The sequence below is a fragment of the Canis lupus genome, chromosome 28 (assembly GCF_048164855.1).
Source record: "Canis lupus baileyi chromosome 28, mCanLup2.hap1, whole genome shotgun sequence".
NCBI classification, from domain to species: Eukaryota; Metazoa; Chordata; class Mammalia; order Carnivora; family Canidae; genus Canis; species Canis lupus.
This window is the reverse complement of record NC_132865.1, coordinates 33,685,985-33,710,035: the sequence shown is the minus strand read 5'-3', so window position 1 is coordinate 33,710,035 and position 24,051 is coordinate 33,685,985. Positions and strand designations below refer to the sequence as shown.

General features: G+C 39.8%; 1 protein-coding gene across 1 annotated transcript; it reads right to left on the bottom strand.

Annotated features, from left to right (window-relative positions):
* Positions 1–10,150: 10,150 nt before the first annotated feature.
* LOC140620012 (large ribosomal subunit protein eL43-like) lies at positions 10,151–10,636 on the bottom strand. Its single transcript, XM_072803803.1, has 2 exons — positions 10,616–10,636; positions 10,151–10,408 (listed from the first exon to the last, which is right to left on the bottom strand). The coding sequence occupies exons 1-2, from the start codon at positions 10,634–10,636 to the stop codon at positions 10,151–10,153; spliced, it is 279 nt and encodes a 92-aa protein (XP_072659904.1).
* Between the last annotated feature and the right edge of the window lie 13,415 nt (positions 10,637–24,051).

The following is a 24,051-nucleotide window of genomic DNA, read 5'->3' as shown; positions in this document are numbered from 1 at the left end:
TGTTTGGCAAAGCATCAATTCAGTTAATAATGTACATATTCCCACCCTCTATTTTATTCTCTAAGTAGTCAAAGTTCATACTATACATTTTGCCTGCTATCCACCTGAAACCTGAGGTAAAATTTACCATCTTAAAACATCATTTCGTTCAAAAAAAAAAAAAAAAACTCCACAATAGAGTATCTAAAATTTCCTAGTCTCCAAAAATAGCATTTGAGTATGTTTACTGATCATGATTAGAATATGTAGTCTATGGCATAGAATATGAAGTTTAGGGACACCTGAGTGGCTCAGTGGTTGAGCATCTGCCTTTGCCTCAGGGCATGATCCCAGAGTCCCGGGATCATGTCCCACATCGGGCTTCCTGCATGGATCCTGCTTCTCCCTGTGCCTATGTCTCTATCTCTCTCTTTCTGTGTCTCTCACAAATAAATAAATAAAATATATTTAAAAAGAATATGAAGTTTATGATATATTGTAGAAGAACCCCAACATAATACATGTTGCTATTGCACAGTTTGGGGTTTAATGCAAGCCAAGTCATGTCACCCAGAATGTAAGAACTCAATGTATTTAATAATATCCTAGCCATGTGTCTCAAACTTACTGCCAATGAAAAAAAGGTGGAAAAAATATTTTTAAAGGAAAGTTTCCCTAAACAATGCTTACCCTACTACATGAAATACTCTTCTATGTGTTTAAACCCTGTAACTTGATTTCATGATTCTATTAATGAGTCACTGTTTGGAGACAGTTGTCTGTGAGTCTCTGTTTCTGTTTGTCTTTCCGAAGAAGCACTGACTCCCTTTTCAAAAATGCTGTCCTTTCAAGGGTGTGTGCACAGCAAGCAGCCTTGAAAGACAGAGACAGTGTCTTCCTCCAGAGAAAAAGACAAGTTTGCTTCCTGCACATTAAAATAAAGATAATGGCAAGCAGGCTTGCCACCAATTATAAAAGTTTCAAGGTCCCTAAGCTCAAAGTTCTGCTCCTCTGGACCCCCTTAGTGTCACTCTGTTGGAAGTGAGGCCTGAGAAACGGGTGAATGCTGACTCTGAATGCCACAAATGCCTTGTCTCTGAGCCAAGAGTCTCGTGTCTTTTGCCAGCATCCATGAAACTAGTTGGCTAACTGGTTAGCTGCAAGGAGAGTGAAATCTCAGACAACATTCCCACATTGTCAATTTAACTATAAAGCCAATTTTGCCAATTTATTTCTTCACCTTAGTCCCAAAGCAAATAGAAAATATATTTTTCTGCAGCATTAACTTACTAATACTGTATTATGCTACAAAGAGTTTTCCAGGAGCACATATTCTTTTAGCAGAATGAAATCTCTTACTCATCTGTATTCACCCAGGAGCCTCACTTAGAGCTTCCTGCCTAGCCTTGGGACGTTCATAGTTAGCAGAGATGAGACACACCCAGATTGCTCTAGATGGAAAGCATTTATGTAAGAATATTTGCAGTAACGGAGGACATACTCAGCAACTTAGATTCATTCTGTGTCTCAGTTCTTCTACAGCGATAATATTCAGCAGATCCTGAAGCGCTTCAAGATTGACTCATAGTCACATAGAATACAGACACAGCTCCAGTGACCCACGTTTCTTCCATGCATTTTGTTTATACCAGAAAGAAAAGCTCCAATTAGGTCACTCATACTGGCCTTGTTTCATGCCAAGTTACTTGTCATGGTATACTTCTCACATACAATCTTTCTGGGTGCCTTTGGCTCTGGTCCAGTCATTCCAGACAGGATATGCAGGGTTACATTCATTGGTCATCCATACACACAGCAAAAGCTGTAGCCACTTGAAGAATAGCATAATGTTGCTTTCCTTTGCAGAGGGCCATGGGCAGATACGGTCATCATTACCCAACTATTAGTGCTTCAAGTAACATCTTAACATCCTTATGCCTCAGCAGAAAGTTACAAGCATCTGCCAGGTAAACATCAAATCAGAAAATTCTAGAGGTTAAAACACTAGAAAGATCATTTTGCTCCATCTCTTGATTATGTAGGTGAGTGGGCTAAGGTCCCCTATAGCTAAAGCCAAATCACCACACTGGTCTTCCACTTCCTATTCAGTGTGATTTCCACACAATGCCCACATATAGGCAACATACCCCTTCTTGGGAAGGCAGCAAGAGTATTAGCCTTTCAAATGCAGAGCTTGCATTTTCAGGCCCTGCTACAGTGCCTGCGCCATGGCATGGCATGGTATGGTCTCTCTGTCTCTCTTTCTGTGTCTTTCTTTTTCTTTCTCTCTTTCTCTCTCCCCCCTCCCTCTCTTTCTCTCTTTTCACATTCAATTGAATCACCCTTAGATTTGCATATAATCTGATTCAGATTGCATTTTTAATTTTTCTCACTTCTTGGCATGCTTCTGTATGATACCCCTTAATTTTAAATAGTCCCCAATTCCTACTTGATGAATTGCTTATTACCGTCAACAACCCTGAGAAACAAATTTGCCGGTTTTATACTCTTCATGATTTTCAAGCCTGGATATCATCAGTCTCCAGGAGGCTTCCCTGATGGATGAATGGACCCCACACTCTTTGATTGTGCTCCAGTAACCAACAGCATTGCCTGTCATTGCCTGATTCCATCATCTCATCATTGCCTGATGACCCGGCTGCCTCCCCTACTGAACTGTGAACTCCTAGTGGACAAGACCTACAGCTTATCCTGGGTTGATATCCCAGCACTCAGAATACTTGATACATGCCCAACAAGTGGTTTATAATGTACATTGTTCACACACAACCCTCACGATCACATCACCAGTACACCTTCAAGTATTCCTCCCTTAGCTTTGTTCATTACTTCTTATCTCTTCCTATTCCCATAGGGTAATACAGTAAGGGTAACAATCTAAGTAAAATCTAACCAAAAGATAATAGGAAGAAGAGTAGCAGGTAGAGTGTACTATGTTTAATTTCAACTGTGTGCCGCTTTGTCTTTAAGCTCAGATGGCTCTCTTTTAGCTCCAGAGAGATGTCAATAACAGGGCTGTCTCTTTGGAAACATGAACCAAATTTATCTATCATATATGTGGAACAAGTCAACAAAGACAATGAGCCCAGCTCCTAATAAGTGAAACAAGAGGGATAAATTTTAATGATTCCTGACTCTTCAGAATGCCAATTAGGAAATGACCAGCAAAATGCAATTTCTGTAGATTAAGAACAAGAAGCCTCAGGGAATATTTATGTGACCATGCTCTTTTCCAGCTGCTCGCATTCCTCTTCATATTTAAGAAAGGGACCCAAGTGTGCCAGGGACAGGGCTGGGAGGAGGAGGTCGACTGCAGGAAGCCCCGAGGGAACATCTGAGGTGACAGAAACATTCTATATTATTACTGTAGGAATGGTTCTGTGACCACACCACTGTCAAAATTCAGCAAATCAAAGAATACTTAAAATCAGCAAATGTTCTTATACATAAATTATACCTCAAAAACCTGATTTTTTAGAAGGAAGGCAGGACAAACAAATCAAGAAACAGATTCCATATGTGATATTAACATAACCCTTTGGAGACAAAATAGGGCAGGGGGTGGAGCTAACAACTGCATTTCAGCCCCGATCCTACTACAACTGCACGTTCCAACAAAACTGTCTTGATGTAATGTCTTAAGAGAAAAAGAAATCTCTTCTATTCCTCTCTAGTGTGATCTGCGAAGCTCATTCTCCCCATTGACTTGTGCAGGTAGAAGTAAACACAAAATAATCAAGAGAAAAAAGCCAGCCCTTTGGCCAAACTGGGATGCAGATGACTGGGGAGGGAGCAAACTGATATTTCTCTCGGAGAGGCAGGCAGCAGATCAATGTAAATCATGGGGGTGAATAAAGTTCCCCGTCTGGCTGGATTTGTGACCTAACATCCTTCAAAGATTGACCTGGATAAGAAAAACTAGGGCAACATTTGAAAGTAAAGTCACGTGTCTACATCAATCACAGCAAGGCTCCAGCCAAATAGAAGGAGGAGACAAATGCACGCCGAAGAATCTGGAAGGGGGCTCTGCTTGCATCCTAACTAGAGCACTCAGGGCAGACTCCAGCCAAAGCGGCGATGTCCAGGACAGGGCTCCCCCGAGTCTGAGGCTATAGAGAGAACAAAAACGCAGAGAGAAAGCAAATGGTTTTGCTTTCCTTGCTTTCTCTTAATGACGGTATGTGTTGTATAACAATGGGTGTTTCTGTCTGTCCTGGAAGCTGTTTCTTCTGCCGTGCATCCTCCCACCCTTCTGGGTTTTGCCAGATCGCCAACATCCTCTGAGCCCTGTGCAGTTGTCCCTCTGCCCGCCCCAGTGTCCTCTCAGCAGCTCAGACTCTGAACTTCTTCTGTGCTTCTAACCTTTCCCTGTTCAGCTCAGCATTGCATGGTCTTCCTTATTATTTCTGCATAATATTCCTAGTGATGTAGGAACCAGTTAGGGGCAGACGGGGCTAGGCAGGGAAAGATAAGGGAAAGCCCCCAGAGTTAGGCTCCTATCCATCTCAAGAAAACAGAGGTAAGACAGTAAAAATAGAAAGAATAAACCTGGCTCCCCAGCTTCAAAATGTTAGGGAGTATCCCCCTTTAATGGCTACTAAGTAATCACAGAAACTCAGCAGACCATAAAGAAATGTCATTAAGGTGTTACCAATAGTCCCTGCTCAAACCAAGAGGTCACAAGAATCTCAAGGCCATGGGGACCTGACTAAGGCTCACAGAAATCCCAGATGTAGAGAGATGTTATGGAGGAGATAACCAGGGAGAAGCAACACCTTGTTTGGGCTCATGATATTTATAAAAACATCTTGTTTGTTATTAGGATAGTTACAAGTCCTCCATGTTTGTTTTAAATACAGACGTGATATTGACAAATCCACCCTGATATTGACAAGAAATTTATCAAATTCCCTAATCAGTTTCCTATAAAAGACAGATCATTAAAGCCATCAGTGGCAAACTCATTGGGGCCCCTCAAACTTTTGAGAGCTTCCTTTCTATCTCTGTTTAATAAACTTCTATCACTTTGCTCACTCTCTGTTGCCTGCGACTTTCGTTCTTTGACTCCTTGAGACAAGAACCAAGCTCTGCCGTATCACTAGCACTCTACCAACAGGGTCTAGTCTCTTGTACTTGAAGAAACACAGCCCAGTAACCAAAGGATTGTTTCCCTCCAATTCTCATTCTTGACTTGCACTTCTCATACACTGCGAAGGCCATGCTTTTCTTGCTTTCCTCAGAGGCTGGGCACACATTGGCTCCCCTAGGCTATTTCTGGCTGAGGAAGTTCTTTCTCTGAGGATGAGGAACACTGTGGCCCATGCGCCCTGGAGTGGCTGGATGGCCCAGGCATCCTGTATTGCACACTCCACATTATCCTGCAGGGCGGGACAGGCTACCCCCTGCTTCCCCTCCTTGTGTCCTCTCCCTTCCCAAGACTCTGGCCTCTGGCATCCAGGCCACTGTTCTGTGGTTGTCGAGGAAAACTCAATGACCACAGAGAGCATCACCTCCTTCTTACCCTTCCAGGGACTGTGGCCTCGGAGGCACCTCCTCCATCCCTGATCTGACCAGCCTAACCGGGCTGTGCTAGCTGGCACAGCTCTGCTGTTGCCTCAATGTGTTGTGATTTAAATGGACACCATTTGTTTTATTTATTGGGAGGATTAGTTCTCAAAGGCTTGTAATCTAGCTTTTCTTTATAGCCTCCTCAGTACCTGGCATAGACCTGACCAGGTGTCGCTGTTGATTGATTACACTATGCCCTGTGTTGTGTCTGGGGGAAGAAAGGGGGCGAGTGGTGCCCAATTGCATGAACCCTATGCAACAGAGACTAGATGCGAGTTTTCTCAGTGTCTTGCAGTTTTCACTGAGATGCAAAAGCTGGGAACAATGAAGAAACTCTACATTCTCAAGAGAGGCACTTGCCAGCTCATCTCCCCAGAGCTATTGTCAGGACTCCCACAGAACAGGGCCAATTCCTCCCTTCTACCACCACATAGGCCAGGAGCATGATCAGAGAGGAAAGATGAGTGAGGATACATTTAAAGCTAGTTGCTGAATGCAGTTCTCACCTTGACCGCACCCCATCTCTGCCTCAGGCAGAATGAGAGGAGTTTGGATGGCACCATTTAGAGAAAAAAAAAAAATCTGTGTGCCCTAGATTGTGAGGGCATAGAAGGTAAAAGAGTCTGAAGGTAAGAGGTTTTCCTGCATGGAGTGGCTTGGGCTCAGAGTCAGGCAAGATAAAGAGCTGGGTTTTCTGTCCTAGACAGAGTAGTTGTCCAGCAAATAGCCAGGTTGGGGCTCTCTTGAGGTGATGCTGTCCATGAGGACTGGTAGCCAGCCACACCGAGGTGACTGTGACAGAAGACCTCTGGCAGATGAAGTTTCCAAGGCAGACTGGAGAGCCTGTCACCACCCCAGGGGATCCCCAGGAGACTAAGCTTGAAGGTACTTAGAGGGAATTGGTGACAGAAGGCTTCAGAGAAACCACATGAGTGACACCCAAGAGAAAAAAACAGAATCTGGGCTTCCATCATCCAGAGGGCAGCATCACCAGATCACACCACCACTGTATAAGCTCTTCTGTATTCCACTGCTTTTCTTCCCTGAGCCTCAGGAGAGTGGTGTCTATAAATGTCCATCTGAGGCCAGCCTGGAAGGTCTGGAAGTAGAAAAATTAACCTAAATCCTAGAAGTGCTTCCTCTGACATGCGGTTTCTTGTCTGTCCACATACCAAGTAGACAGCAGGGACATATTTCAAACATGCAGGTTTACGTGCATACTAGCTATTTTATTTACCTTTATATGGAGAAAAGAAAGAGAAGCAGACCTAAGGGAGAGAGAGAGAAAAGAATGGGAAATTTAAATGGATAAGAAGGCGAGAGTTTGTCTCATGGTTGTGGGTTCAGCAAATGGCTCGAGTCTCACTATGTATTACAGCAATACAGGGTACTCCCCTCACTTTTCAAAAGTTCATGTTAGGCTGCTTCACTGTTAGGTAAGACTTACTCCATCATTACCTGGTTCTGCTAGGCAGGGAAATCTGAAGAGGACTTTTGCTTTTACGAAAATAAGGCGAAAAGAGAAAGTAGCCTTAGCATTTGTTTTGCAGCCAGTTGAGCCTTTATGGAGGCAGTGTGCACCGGAGCAGTGAGACTGGCCCCGCCAGGCCCCGTCCCCAGGAACCACACACAGCACCTCAGCATCAGTCGCCGCAGCTCCCAACTGTGTCTGTGAGCATCTGTGCTTCATCTCTATTTATTTTGTTCATCTGTTAGCAAGATGTGTCTGAGGGTATCAGAAAAGCCTAAGAGAGGCTATTTTTTTTTTTGTCTGGGAGCACTCAAAAGAATTTTCCATACAAATTAATGGCAATTGCTGTTTCTCGTTATGGCTATTTCGGCTTAGGAAAGGTTTCGTGGGAATGCTCCACTTTTGGATGGGGTAGGGGTGGGAGGGATCTGTACTTCCCAGCAAGCTGATTTAACATGGTTATAACTGAAGTGGGCAGGATCTAATTGTAATCTTTACCAAAGTCAATAGTGACTCTGTGCACCTGTTTTTGCAATTTTTAGTCATAGCTCCTTTTGTTAGGCAGGAAACTAGGCATGAGTGACAGGAGGATGGATGTCCTGCTGTACTGAGATATGCTGCTGGATAGCCCCAACCCGGGACTGCAGAAGGTCCACCCCGTTCCACCCATCTATCAGTCAGTTTGCTGTTACAGCATCCTGGCAGAGGAAGAGTTAAGTGTATAGTGCTTGTTTCATTGGTACAGAAACCAGCTGCTTGTTCTTATTGCATGACCTATGTCTCTAGAATAGAAATAATGTTGCAATTTCCTACCCCATGCAGGTATTTTAAATACATTTTAGGGACAGACATGCATAGTTGGCTAATTATTATGTAATCCCAGGCATGTCACTCAAATGTTGGAACCCTAGGACTCCCCCAAAAGAAAAAAAATGATATAAGCCCACACCCCAGTTTCCCGGTCCTTTGTCTCTCTTGACTGGCCCACTCCTGTCTCTGAGCATACTTTAATAAAACTTTGCTCTGCCTCACTTTCATTTCCCCTTCCCATAATTCTTCATTGTGGCAGCAAAAGAACCGAGGCTTCTTTCCTTTTCCATCTCACTCTCTGTAACATTTTGATGCATCTAAATATTTCATTCACTTCAATATTGGACGATATTTTGAGAGGGATACTAAGTCTTAATCTACAACGCCAGAACTCCATGAAAGAAACATGATATCCCACAGCTGTGAGAGACAAGTGGCAAAGCAAGAGAAAGGTCAGGTGAGCATGACAGGTCCAGGTCATCAGGGAAAAGTAAAACTATTTTGGATTTTTAAATAATGCAAAATGTTCAGGGCCATTTTCTTTTTCTTCTGGATGGTCCAGTACCAATCATAAGATTAATAAACACAAAAGAAAGATGGTGAGAGGATAATAATGCCCAAAGTAAAACACCATCTTTTTACTTGTCAACCTTAAAAATTAAACAACCGGTCTCCTTACCAGCAAAATGGGGTTATTCGGGACTAGCAGAGAATTGCAATTCAGGACATGGAAGCTACAGCAAAACCACAGGCAAGTCCAACAAAAGAGAAGAACGTTAGTTTATGGTGAAGAAAGAGGAAACTGGGAGAGGCTATTTTGAATAAAAGTCAACTGGAGAAAAGTGAGAGTTCAGGGTGATGACTATTCCCTGTTGAATAGCGGGGGTAGTCGATTTCTTGTAAAGGAAGCCATGTGCATCTTTTCCTGTTGAGGATGTTTCAGTTGGATTCTGTAATTGACAATTCTTCCTGTAATTGACATTGAGTAGTAGGGCTTCCCCATTCCAGCCACCTGACTATTAATTTTCACATATTTATTGGGGGCATTTATGCATTTCTCATAAATAAACATTTAAATTTTTCAGATGGCTTTCCCTATTTTAAAAATGTATTTAATCTTTTTTTTTTAAGATTTATTTATTTATTTATTCAGAGAGAGCAAAAGAAAGGCAGAGACACAGGCAGAGGGAGAAGCAGGCTCCATGCAGGAAGTCTGATGTGGGACCCGATCCCGGATCTCCAGGATCACACCCCGGGCTTCAGGCGGTGCTAAACCGCTGCGCCACCGGGGCTGCCCAAAATGTATTTATTCTTAATATAGGGACTTGTCTTGATGTCATATTGGTTCTGGTACATTGGCTTCTGGTAACATTAGTAGCTGTCGGGCTTTCAGTGGGAGGGATGGTCCTCAGAGGATGACACTAGTGAAAGGGAGCCTAGAGATCAGGAGCTCCTGAAGCCAGAGAATTACAGGTGACCCTTGAACAATGGGAGGTCTGGGGCACCAGCACCCTCCCTAGTCGAAAACTTGAGTATACCTTTCGACTCCCCCAAAACTTAACTAATAGCCTACTGCTGACCAGTAGCCTTACCAATAACATAAACAGTTTATATATTATATAAAATATGTGTTATATATATGTTAATATATATCATATTGTATTCTTACAATATATATGTTAATATATATATTATATTGTATTCTTACAGTAAAGTAAGCTATAAAAAAGAAAATGGTATTAAGAAAATCACAAGGAAAATACATTCACAGTACTATACTGCAAAAATCTGGGTATAAATGGACACACAGAGTTCAAACCTGTGTTTTTTAAGGGTCATCTGTATTTCTTTAGAGTCACTGGTGCAGAAACTGAAGCTGGTTTAAGTCCAGATAGTATGCTTTAAACATTGTCTGACAGCATGTGACTATTAGTCCAGGTGACTGAAGTTGCTTTAGGCAGAAGCCTTCATGTTATCTGTTGGGGGAAGCTACTCCTCTGTATCTTCTGGGCTACTACAATAGCTGGCCTTAGAAAGTTGTAAGTTCTTACACTTGGGACCCTCAGATCCCAACATGCGCTATTGACTTTTCAGTCTTCGTCTTGGCCCCTTTCCTGAGATAGCATACCTTCACCCTTGAGCCAACAGTAGGTTTTTTACTTAAAACACAACTTCTTGACTTCTTGCTTAAGGGCATTGTGACCTAGACCACCAATCCTGGGATTCAGAATTCTTTTTTGTTGTTGTTATATAAATTAACCCATCTCTTATAGGCTAGCAATATTTCAAATGGTGGAGCTTCTACTGGTCTTTGAACTCCTTCAGTGTTCTGATGGCAGACTTTACTGTGACAACAGAAGTGGGGCTGTAGGTCCAGATAGCATTGGCTACTGTTTTCATGCAGGAACTGTGATGCCCGATCCCCACAGCTCGTCTTTTCATCTTGGTTTTGTCACAGAAGGAGCAAGTGCACTTGGCGTGCTGGCTTATTTCAATCCTCTTCACTGTTTTCTTGAGGGAGGCACCATCACCGGTCCTATATTTACCAACGATTCTGACCTTTTGGGGTTTTTGGGTTTTTTGTTTTGTTTTTAAAGATTCTATTTATTTATTCATGAGTAACACAGAGACAGACACAGGCAGAGGGAGAAGCAGGCTCCCTGCTGGGAGCCTAATGTGGGACTCGATCCCAGGACCCTGGGATCATGACCTAAGCCAAAGGCAGATGCTCAACCACTAAGCCACCCAGGTGCCCCTGATTCTGACCTTTTTGGTGCATTTAGCCATGTGGCTGCAAACTAGGTCTGAGCCCAGAGAGTAGGATTCAGAATTCTTAACTCTCAATATTCATTCATATTTCTTTCAGGCTTAATTTGCATATTATCTACTGAAGGAAATTTCTATTTTAAAAATATTTTATTAAACTCTATGTCCGCTTAATGAGTCCAAAGACCCTCATTACCACACAATGTAAATTTAAGAACTGAAAAGGATGTCTCAGAAATAACAAGCTTTTAAAAAAAACTTCTTTCCAGGAAGGGGCAGCTTTGCAAGGCAGCTAAGAGGAGAGACACTAGAAGCTTAGAAGTAGGCACACATTCCAGCTCTGCTGCTTAGTAAAGCTAAGAACATGGACAAATGACTCAGGCTATTGGAATCTCAAAGTTCACATCTGGAATCACAAGGTAATAGTTGAGTTTTCTCTAGGATTAAGAGAGATCATCTATATAAAGCACTTAGCACAGTGCTTGCCTGTTAGATGTTAGCCGCTGTTGCAAAATGAATCCTAGGTATTATGGTCCTTATCATGGGTTCAGTAAAACCAGTCTCTAGAGGAGTAATTAGAAGCCTGGCTCTGTTGCTGCTGTGTGAGTGGGAACCCAGGTTCTTCCACTTACTGGCTATATGACCTGAGGCAAGGTACTTCTCTTGTCAGTTGTCCACACATGCACATGCACATGCACACACACATGCACATGAGGACACTCCAGAATCTTCAGAGAAATAAACATAATCCAACTCATAAGAGTGGTAAGGATTAAAAGTCATATGTGTCGTTTTGTTAACTTCCCCACAAGTGCTTTACAACTGTATTTTTCCCCTTCTGGTGCCTGCCAGATGTCCTCCTCCATGCCCTCAAAAAACATTCATCTGAGGTCTTCCTCTGACCCTTACCCTCCTTGGCTAGTGCTTTAAATTACTTCCCTCCAGTACACTCTCTCCTTCTTCCTTGCTAACAGACCCTACTTTTTTTTTGTGGGAGAGGACAGATAAATGCCTAGCCCCAAGTAGTGGTTCATGATTCATCTGAATAATTGTGATAATATTGTTCTTTATTGCTTCCAGCTTCCTTAAAGCTAGAGCGTGGCTGTATAACCCACGTCTAGCCAAGGTACTGAAGGAAAGATGGCTGCAGGACATAATAAAAGGCAACACCTTAATCCTGGCAGGAAGAAAAGAAGGAAGGAAGGAAGGAAGGAAGGAAGGAAGGAAGGAAGGAAGGAAGGAAGGAAGGAAGGAAGGAAGGAAGGAAAAGAAGAGGAAAGAGAAGAAAGAAAGAAAGAAAGAAAGAAAGAAAGAAAGAAGGAAGGAAGGAAGGAAGGAAGGAAGGAAGGAAGGAAGGAAGGAAGGAAGGAAGAAAAGGAAGGAAGGAAAAGAGAGAAAGAAATCAAGTGAGCCTGGGTCCTAACACTAGGAATAATGAACAGAGTTTCAGATTCCTTTGCAGATATTTTTGTGGTTGTTGTTGGTTCTTAGAATATATCCTTCTAGGTATTAGTCAAATACTTTGTTTTAAACACATTATATGTTTTTTCCCTGTGTCATTAAACCAACAATTTGATACACAGGGTCATTTATTTATTTTTGTTTTCAATGTTTATTGATTTTTCCCCCATTTGGATTTAAATTTCTATTTATATTTACACTGTTCAAAGTCAAAAGCACAAAACGAGTGGCATTGTAAGAAGCCTAAGTGCCACCTCTGATTCAATCACTCCATTCTATCCCTCCAAACAAGGAACAATTTTTATTAGCTTTTAAGAATTGAGTTTTAAAAAACACCAGCTAAAATGTATTCCGTTTCTTAGGTATAAAGAAATATACTATCCATACTGCAGTGTGACTTGTCTTTTCATCTAGCAGTGCATATTAGAGATTTCTCCATAGGACAGCCTTTCTCCTTTCTTTGAGGAATAATACTTCATTCTGTGACTATTCGATAGTGCTCTATCATGTGAATGATATGATGATATCATCTATCATATCATAATGTCTTCACCCAGTTCTCTTAAGGATGGATATTAGGATTATTTCCAGTATTTTACAAATAATCTAACAACAACAACAAAACCACACAGTACATACATCTTTTCATATTTTTGTTCAAGTATCTTTTGTTCACTTGTTTGATTCAAGTTTTTATTTAAATTCCAGTTAATTAACATATAGCATAATGTTAGTTTTTGGAGTAGAATTTAGTGATTCATCACTTAAATATAATACAGGGCTCATCACAAGTGCTCTCCTTAATGCCCATCACCTATTTAATCCCATCTCCCCTCCAGAACCCTCAGTTTGTTTCCTATGATTAATAGTCTGTTTTATGGTTTGCCTCTCTTACCATCCCACTATGTTCATGTGTTTTGTTTTTTAAATTCCACATATAAATGAAATCATATGGTATTTGACTTTCCCTGACTGACTTATTTTGCTTAGCATAATACACTCTAGCTCCATCCATGTCTTGCAAATGGCAAGATTTCATTCTTTTGGGTGGCTCTTCTTTATCCATTCATCAGTTAGTGGACATTTGGGCTCTCTCCATAGTTTGACTATTGTTCATATGCTGCTATCAACATTGGGGTTCATATACCCTTTTAACCTGTATGTTTGTATTCTTTGGGTAATTGCCTAGTAGTGCAATAGCTGGGTCATAGGGTAGTTTATTTTTAACTTTTTGAGGAATCTCCATACTGTTTTCCAGAGTGGCTGTACCAGTTTGCATTCCCACCAACAGTGTAAGAGGGTTCCCCTTTCTACACATCCTTGCCAACATCTGTGTTTCCTGTGTTGTTAATTTTAGCCATTCTAACAGGTATGAGGTGGTATCTCATTGTAGTTTTGGTTTGTATTTCCCTGATGATGAGTGATGTTGAGCATCTTTTCATGCATCTGTTAGCCACCTGTATGTTTTCTTTTGAAAAATGTCTATTTATGCCCATCTCTTACCCGGATTATTTATTTTTGGAGTGTTGAGTTTGACAAGTTCTTTATAGATTTTTGGATAGTAACCCTTTATCAGATACATCATCTGCAAATATCTTCCCCATTTTGTAGGTTGCCTTTTTGTTTTGGTGATTGTTTCCTTCCCTGTGCAGAAGCTTTTTATCTTGATAAAGTCCCAATAATTTATTTTTGCTTTTGTTTCTCTTGCCTCTGGAGATGTGTCTAGTAAGAAGTTTCTATAGCCAATGTCAAAGAGGTTACTGCCTGTGTTCTCTTCTAGGATTTTGATGGATTCCTATCTCACATTTAGGTCTTTCATCCATTTTGAATTTATTTTTGTGTATGGTGTAAGAAAGTGGTCCTGTTTCATTCTTCTACATGTGGCTGTCCAGTTTCAACACCATTTGTTGAAGAGACTGTCTTTTTTCCACTGGATAGTCTTTCTTGTTTGGTCAAAGATTCGTTGACCATAGAGTTGTGGGTCCATTTATGGGTTTAGTATTCTATTCCATTGATCTATGTGTCTGCTTTTGTGATAGCACCATGCTGTCTTGATGATTACAGCTTTGTAATAGAACTTGAAGTCAGCTTTGCTTTGCTTTTTTAAGATTGCTTTGGCTATTTAGGGTCTTTTGTGGTTCCATACAAGTTTTAAGATTGTTTGTTCTAGCTCTGTGAAAAATGCTGGTAGTATTTTGATAGAGATGCATTAAATGTATAGATTGCTTTGGGTGGTATAGACATTTTAACAATATTTGTTTTTTCAATACATAAGCATAGAATGTTTTTCCATTTCTTTGTGTCATCTTTACTTTAATCAGTGTTCTATAGTTTTCAGAGTACAGATCTCTTACATCTTTGGTTAGGTTTATTCCTCAGTACCTTACGGTTTTGGGTGCAATTGTAAATGGGATTGATTCCTTAATACCTCTTTCTACCATTTCATTATTTTTGTACAGAAATGCAACAGGTTTCTGTACATTTATTTTATAGCCTATAACTCTACTGAGTTTGTGTATCAGTTCTAGTAAGTTTTTGATAGAGTCTTTCAGGTTTTCTACATAAAGTATTATGTCATCTTCTAATAGTGAAAGTTTGACTTCCTTTTTTTTAAACAGATGCCATTCTTTTTTTTCTTTTTAAAGATTTTATTGATTTATTCATGAGAGAGAGAAAGAAAGAGAGAGAGAGGCAGAGACACAGGCAGAGGGAGAAGCAGGCTCCGTGCAGGAAGCCTGATGTGGGACTCAATCCTGGGACTTCAGGATCATGCCCTGAGCCAAAGGCAGGCACTAAACCGCTGAGTCACCCAGGGATAGTCTTGACTTCCTTTCTAATTTGGATGCCTTTTATTTCTTTTTGTTGTCTGATTGCTGAGGCTAGGACTTCCAGTACTATGTTAAATAACAATGGTGAGAGTGGACATCCCTGTCTTATTCCTGAGCATAGAGAAAAAGCTCTCAGTTTTTCCCCATTAGGGATCATATTAGCTGTGGGTCTTTTGTACATGGCTTTCACAATATTGAGGTATGTTCCTTCTATCCCTACTTTGTTGAGGGTTTTTATCAAGAATGATGCTGTACTTTGTCACTTCCTTTTTCTTCATGTATTGAGAGAATCATATGGTTCTCTTCCTTTCTTTTAATAATGGCATATTATGGTGATTGATTTGTAAATATTGAAACACCTTGCAGTCCAGGAATAAGCCCCATTGATCTTGATTATTTGCTAGTGTTTTGTTGAGAATTTTGCATCCATGTTCATCAGGGAGTTGGCCTATAATTATGTTTTTAGTGGGGTCTTTTTTTGGAAATCAAGGTAATGCTGGCCTTGTAGAATGAGTTTGGAAGTTTTCCTTCCATCTCTAGTTTTTGGAATACTTTGAGAAGAATAGATTTTAACTCATCTTTAAATAGTTTGTAGAATTCCCATGAGAGGCCATCTGGCCCTGGACTTTGTTTGTTGGGAGATTTTTGGTTACTGATTCAGTTTCTTTGCTGGTTATCAATCTGTTCAAATTTCCTATTTCTTCCTGTTTCAGCTTTGGTAATTATGTTTCTAGGAATTTATCCATTTCTTCCAGATTGCTCAATTTGTTGGCATATAATCTTTCATAATATTCCCTTATAATTGTTTATATTGCTATGGTGTTGGTTGTAATCTTCCTTCTCTCATTTGTGGACTTTATTTATTTGGGTCCTTTCTCTTTTCTTTTTGATTAGTCTGGCTAGGGGTTTATCAACTTTATTTATTCTTTTGAAGAAACAGCTCTTGGTTTCATTGATCTATTCTATTGGGTTCTTTTTTTCTATATCATTTATTTCCAATCTAGTCTTTATTATTTCCTTTCTTCTGCTGGCTTTACACCTCATTTGTTTATCTCTTTCTAGCTCCTTTAGGTGTAAGATGAGGTTTCATATTCAAGATTTTTCTTGCTTCTTGAGGTAGGCCTATATTGTTGTATACTTCCCTCTTATGCCTTTGCTGCATCTCAAAGGTTTTGAAACATCATGTGTTTGTTATCATTTGTTTCCATGTAATTTTATTTCTTCTTTAATTTCTGGGTTGGCTCATTCATTCTTTAGTAGGATATTCTTTAGCCTCCAAGTATTTGTGGTCTTTCCAAATTTTTTCTTGTGGTTGACTTCAAGTTTCATAGTGTTGTGGTCAGAAAATATGCACGGTGTGATCTCAGTCTTTGTGTACTTCTTGAGGACTGGATGATTTGTGACCCAACGTGTGATCTATTCTGGAAAATGTTCCATGTGCACTCAAAAAGAATATGTAGTATGCTACTTTAGGATTAAATGTTCTGATATATCCGTTAAGTCCATCTGGTCCAGTGTGTCTTTCAAAGCTATTGTTTCTTTGTTGATTTTCTGCTTAGATGATCTGTTGATCAATGTAAGTAGGGTGTTAAAGTCCCCTACTATTATTGTATTATTAGCAATGAGTCCCTTTATGTTTGTTATTTACTGTTTTATATATTTGAGTGTTCCCAAGTTGAGAGCATAATTATTTATAATTGTTAGGTCTTCTTGTTGGATGGACCCCTTTATTATGATATAGTGGCTTTCTTCATCTCATCTCTTGTTACAATCTTTGGTTTAAAATCTTGTCTATTTGATATAAATATGGTTACTATGGCTTTCTTTTGATGTGTATTAGCATGATAGATGGTTCTCAATACCCTCATTTTCAATCTGCAGGTGTCTTTGGATCTAAAATGAGTTTCTTATAGGCAATATATAGATGAGTGCTGTTTTTTGTGGTTGTTTTTTTAAGTCTATTACGACACCCTGTGTCTTTTCATTGGAACATTTAGTCCATTTACAGTCAGAGTAGTTATTGATAGATGTCAATTTGGTGCCATTTTATTACTTGTCTTGTTTCTGTAGATTTTCTCTGTTCCTTTCTAGTATTTGTTGTTTTTGGTCTTTCTTTCACACTCAGAGTCCTTTTTAATGCTTCTTGCAGGGCTGGTTTAGTGGTCATGAACTCCTTTAGTTTTTGTTTGTCTGGGAAACTATCTCTCCTTCTATTCTGAATGACAGCCTTGCTGGATAGAATATTTTTGGTTGCATATTTTTCCCATTCAGCACATTGAATATATCATGCAACCCTCTTCTGACCTACCAAGTTTCTGCAGATAGATCTGCTTCTAAACTTATTTGTCTTCCCTTGTAAGTTAGGGACTTCTTTTGTCTTGTTGCTTTTAGGATTTTTTCCTTTTTTTAAAATTATTTATTTATTTATGATAGTCACACACAGAGAGAGAGAGAGGCAGAGACATAGGCAGAGGGAGAAGCAGGCTCCATGCACCGGGAGCCCAACGTGGGATTCGATCCCAGCTCTCCAGGATCGCGCCCTGGGCCAAAGGCAGGTGCTAAACTGCTGTGCCACCCAGGGATCCCTAGGATTTTTTCTTTATCAGTATATTATGCAACTTTTACTATGATATGTCTTGGTGTTGGCCTGCTTTTTTGATTTTTATGGGAGATCTCTGTCCCTTGTGTATTTCAATGTCTGTTTTCTTCCCCATATTAGGAAAGATTTCAGCTATAATTTCCTCAAATAAACCTTCTGCCCTTTTTCCCTCTCTTCTTCTTTTGGGACTTCTATGATATGAATGTAATTTTGCTTTATGGAGTCACTGAGTTCTCTAAGCCTACATTCATGACCTAATATTTTTCTTTCACTCTTCTTTTCTGCTTCATTATTTTCCATTTTATCTTCTATATCACTTATTCATTCCTCTGCTTCTTCCATCCTTATGGTCATTACATCCAGTTGGTTTTGAATCTTGGTTATTGCATTTTTCATTTTGATGTAACTAATTTTTAGGTCTTTAATCTCTGAGGTAAGGGACTCCCCAGATTCTTCTATGCTTTTCTTAAGCCCAGCTAGAATCCTCATGATTGTTGTTTTAAATTCTGGATCAGGCATATTACTTATATCTGTTTTGACTAGAGATCCCTGACTGTGACCTTATCTTGTTCTTTCTTTTGGGATGAATTTCTCCATGATGGCATTTTGTCTAGGTCTGTCTTCTTCTGTGTGCTAAGAAAGCCTGTTATGTTTCCTGTTCCTGAGAATAATGGCTTTATAAAGAAGAGGTCATGTACTATCCAGGGCTTGGCACTTCAGGAAGTGTCTCTGGTGTGTGCTCTGTGCACTCTGCTGCTGTGTTTTGGCTGCTGTTCCCTCAGGTCAGTCCTCTGTAGAGTTTCTCCTTGCCTGTAATGGAGAATGTTTGAAACTTGGGCAGAGTGTGGCAAGTTCTAACTATGTGTACACTGGTCTACCTGATGCTATTTCCACCAGAACTTCAACTCTTTGGTCAGTAGACAAGGTACATGTGGGGGGTTTGTGCTAGTCTTGCCCAGGAAAAGCAGCACCTGCAGAGTGCTAGAGAGTGGGGCTTGGTATAAGTGGTTCAGGTCATCACTGTTGGCACAGGCCTGCTTATTGAAATTAGTTGATGCTGAAGTGTGGGGGAAAGAAATGGCACCAGCCCCCTCCCACATCCCCATAGGGCAACCGCCACTGTCTGGGAAGCCCTCTCAGAAGAGCAAACAATCTCTCCTCCTGTGTCCTAGACATCCCTCTTATCGCTGCCCTCACTCTGTCTGTGTGTGGGCTGTCTACCTCCCCAGAAGGGCAGTGTACCTGTGTTTTATCCGAGACAGGCTGGCTGAGATTTAAAACTGCAAACTTTAGGAACCTGGCATGGTGCAGCCCCACATGGATCCTCTGGAGGAGGGTCTCGCTCTGCTAGGATTGATGCAGGTTTGTCCCAAAAGGTGGTTGCACCATAGTGCAGGGACATGGAGTTGGAGTAAAGTGCAGCAAAGAGCCAGTGTCCAAGTTAGCTGCCCTTGGCAGGGGTGCGTCTCTTTGGCTATGCTGAGGGGTGGGGGAGAGCAATGGGTCCCACTAGCTCTTTTCTCCCCGGAGGGGCAATACCACTTTTCCCAGATGTGCTCCAAAAAATGGGGAACCATCTCTTGCAGTGCATACCAGGGGATCCTCAGAGCACACCCTGTGTTCCCAAGCTATGTGGCCTCCTTCTCCACAGGAGCACTGCAGCACCCTCAGGACTCAATACCCACCATGCTGCAGACCTCTAAAACTCCAGTCTTTGAGTCCTGCTGGTTGTAAAAACTCCAGAAAATCAGCCCATCTTGTTTTCCCAGTCAACGGCTTTGGGGAAGTGTTTTCCTTGTGCGATACCCTTTGTTCTCCTCTCTCTCTCTCTCTCTCTCTCTCTTTCTCTCTCTCTCTCTTTCTCTGTCTCTCTCCTCTCTCTGTGACCAGGCCTTCCTACCCCTTGCAATACCTATGATCCATTTCTCCTGCAAATCATGTCTCCACACCTCCTCCTTTCCACCATGTGGCCTCTTCCCTCCGTCTAGTTGTGCCATTTGTTCTGTCAATCCTTGGGTCGATTTCTTGGGTATTCAGAATAATTTGATATTTATCTAGTTGTGTTCAAGGGGTGAGGGAAGCCTACTACTCTGCCATCTTGGCTCCTCTCCTTTGTTCAAATATCTTTAAGGTGGTTTTCTAAAATTGTAATTGTTTTGTCAAATGGTAAATGCATACATAATTTTGCAGGATACTGTTAACTTCCTCTCTATTGCATTGAACCATCTTGCATTCTAACCACCAAAGGACTTAAGAGTCTGTTTCCTCATAAACTTGGCAATAGAAAATGTGGTCAAACTTCTGTATTTTGGCCAATTAGGTAAGTGAAAAATTGTTTCTAAGTGAAATTTGTTCTTCATTTTCTTTTCTTTTCTTTTCCTTTCTTTTCTTTTTTTCTTTTCTTTTCTTTTTTCTTTTCTTTTCTTTTCTTTTTTTTTTTTTGAGGGAGGTTGAAAAGCTTTGTGTATTCTTAAAGTTATTTGCATTTTTTCTCCATAAACTGTTTATATCATTTGCTCATTTTTCTCCCCTATAAGGCTGTTGGTCATTTTCTTGTTAACCTTTAGAGGCTGTTTATTTATTTGGGATATTAATCTTTTGTCTATAATATAAGTTACAGATATTTTCCCCAGTTTGTCACTTGTCATTTTTACTTTGCTTATGATGGATTTTCACAATACACAAATTTTTATTTTCATGTGATCATATTCATCAATCTTTTCACCTGTTAGTATAGATTTTTGAGTCATGGTTATAAAAGTTTTCTACTCTAACAGTTTATAAAGCAATTACTCATGTTTTCTCTTAATATTTATACATTTGTATGTATTTTAACATTTAAATAATTGGATATATTTTACTTTATCCTGATTTACAGTGCAATGGATTCAATTTTATTTTTTAAACATACCTATTCCAACATTTATTAGAAAGTTCCATCTTTTCTCCATTTATTATATGCTAAATTCCCACATGCCACTGAATCCATTTCTAGATTTATTATTAATTTATCCATCTATTCATCTTCTAATACTATAGTAGCCATATTGTTATCACATGCTTTAATGTAATATGTTTTAATATTAGATAGTATTTTTCATGCTGTGGAGTAATTTCTAGACATATGGCTAAATCCCTAAACATTTCTCATTTCTCTTCTTTTCAAGATTTCTTTTTTGACTTTTATTGCTTGTTATATTCAACTTATTCTACCTTAGAAAATATAAGGATATTTTTGTAGTGAGTGCATTACATTTATAAATTAATTTAGAAAGAATTGACATATTTATAATGTTGAATTTTCCCATCTCAAACAAGGCATGTATCATTTCATTTGCTTGAGTCTGTTTTTTTGTATTTCAGGATGCTTTTAGAATTCTCCTTATATAAATATTAGATATGTCCTGTTAAGTTATGCCTAGGTGTTCTGTTATTATTTCTATTATTATTTTTAGTACTGTAAATGAGGTTTCTGCTTCCATTTTGTTGTTATGAAGACTAGTATTTTCTATATTCCTTGATTTCTATTATTTTTTTAGATTTTTACATGAATTTTTAGGTTTTCCATACATTTAAAAATTTCATTTTCTATAAATCCAGGTAGTTGTATCTCTTCCTTTCCAATTCTTACACCTTTAACTACTTCATATTGACTACAACATAATAATTATTTTGAGAAGTACCTTCAAAACAATTTTAGAGGGGATCCCTGGGTGGCTTAGTGGTTTGGCGCCTGCCTTCGGCCCAGGGCATGATCCTGGGGTCCCGGGATCGAGTCCCATGTCAGGCTCCCTGCATGGAGCCTGCTTCTCCCTCTGCCTGTGTCTCTGCCTCTCTCTCTCTGTATCTCTCATGAATAAATAAATAAAATCTTAAAAAAAAAAAAACAATTATAGAGAATAGTGGAGATGGTAGGAAATCCTTTGCTTATTTTTTATTTCAGAGGGAAATTGTTTTATGGTTCCCCTTTTAAAAAGGTGGAATACAGCTACTGTTATTCTTAACTACACTAAAAGAGCACCCACCCTTTTCAGCCTGAAATTACTAACAAGCCCCTTTTCTCATCTTAGCCTTGAGGGTGGCTAGTCTCCAGCCTTTAGGGAGATGGGTGTGGAGATAAGTGTCCATCCCACTCTCTATACTGCTAGGGCTTGTAGCTGAGAACTGCAAAACTGGCTCTCTGCCACCACCACCCACTGGGGAGAAATAGCACCGCCTCCCTCATTCTTTAGTAGAGGCACATATCCTTAACTATTCCTTTATTCTTGACCCTTCCCTCACTGCCTTTCTGAAGCCAAACTTTTCTAAAGAACAGGTTAGATTAGTCTATTCTAGTACTCTTCTGCTTTTCTTTTCTTAAATTAAATTGGACCTAGTCACACAAAAGATTGATGTCTTAAATTCTTAACATTCCCCTCTCTCAGTTCATTCTGTCTATCCTTTCAATCTGATCAGAAATCAAGGGACACAGGAAACACACAAGTGGAAACAATGACAATAAGCCTCTGACCTCAGTCCTCCCAGGAACAGAAATACCTCGGTGGGAAAAAAACCCAAATTTCAATGATAAGTAATACATAATTGGATTTCATTAGTAACAGGAGATATAGAAGTAAATAAATATGCTTCATATGACTTGCTATTGCAGCTTTGAATGTGTAGCTTTGGTCTGCCTGATGAGTGCTCTTAACTGAAAGAAAGGTTGTGAGGACTATGACTACAGCCTTGAACTCACAGAGTGCGAGTCTGCAGTTCCATGAAAATACAGTTAATGAAAACACAGTGACTTGAAATGGTCATGTGCGTGGCTATACTTTGAGACAGAATCATTTAAATCCCTTGTGCTAAATAATTGTACCGTCTATATCCTATTTAATAGAGCACCGTGTATTTCTCTATACAATTATACAGTAACGCACCATTTGGGAGGCTTGGAAACTTGGCAAAGTATTTAACCTCCCTATGTTAAAATTTTTACTTTGTAAAGTAAGAATACTACACCCACATAACACTTCTTGTGGGAATTAAATGATGAAATACACTTTCAAAGAGCCAGCACTACACCAGAGTACAGATTTTTGTGTGTGTGCTCCAGACTTCAAGAAATAAGTGGCATGTATTTGAGAACAGAGTAGGAGAGGCACTTAGTAGAAGAATGAGAAGGTAGAGATCAAAAGTCAGGGATGCTTGTATTTTCACTGTTAATAAGAAACCATGAAGGGCACCAGCGTGGCTCAATCTGTTAAGTGTCTGCCTTCAGCTCAGGTCATGATTCCAGAGTCCTGGGATCAAGCTCCACATTGAGCTGCCTGCTCAGTGGGGAGCCTGCTTCTCCTTCTCCCTCTGCCTGAAACTCCCCCCGCTTGTGCTCTCTTTCTCTGTCAAATAAATAAATAAAGAAAAATCTTTATTAAAAAAAAGAAACCATGTAGAAAAATCTTTATTAAAAAAAAGAAACCATGTATATTTACAGGTTTGTAAAGCCTGCAAAACCTCTGATGATAGCTGTTTTATTACAGGTAGGAAATAAATAATATGAGAGATAATAGCTTTATTATATTTTGTAATGCTCATACCGCATCTGGATTTCCATATTAAAATCTGGATGTCCTATTAGAGTAGGCTGTTAACAAGTTTCAATGTACATTGTAAGTAAATTTTTTCCTACAAATCCATCGGTTATGAAGACTCACTCAGTAGTCATTTCCAGGCTGGAGAAAGGGCATTTTCCCCTCAGGAAGCAACATAGAATCTTAGGAGGAGGCGACCATGTGGGGGAAAACCCTCTTCTCCTCTTAGGTGAATCCCAAGTCCCTAGATGAGAATCATTAATTCAGAGGATAACCAATGTAGTAGGGAGTCTCCAGACCGTCTTACCGTTAATGGTTGGAGTATTGGATTGTATTTGGGCTTCAGATGAGATAAAAATTAAGGGCAGACATCATGGCTATCTTGGGAGAAAGAAATTGCAGTACTAAAGAACATTACGTATTACAATTATGTATAATATATATTATTATATTATTGTGTAATTAAGATCAATTGAGAAGAAGTTATGTAAAGATAAGTTTTCTTCAAAAGAAAGTGAGCTTGAGGGACTCCTAGGTGGCTCAGCAGTTGAGCATCTGCCTTTGGCTTGGGGCGTGATCTGGAGATTCCAGGATCAAGTCCCACATTGGGCTTCCTGCATGGAGCCTGCTTTTCCCTCTGCCTATGTCTCTGCCTTTCTCTCTCTGTGTCTCTCGTGAATAAATAAATAAAATATTAAAAAAAAAAAGAAAGTGAGCTTCCATCCAGCAACTAACTTTAACAGTTTAATAGCTGGGAGAAACTGGGGACCCCTGTCTATTAAAAACTTCCCAGCAGAAGCCAGATAGTTATTTGGTGGTAATGCTACCACCAGGTAATATATTACATGGTGAGTTGGAGAGTCGACTAAATCTTTAATGATTCTGTGATTTGTAACTGTACTAAATATATGAAGTATTAATTTTCTCATAGATACCAAAATATAATGTAGTACTTCACAACTATCTTCAGATGAGTAG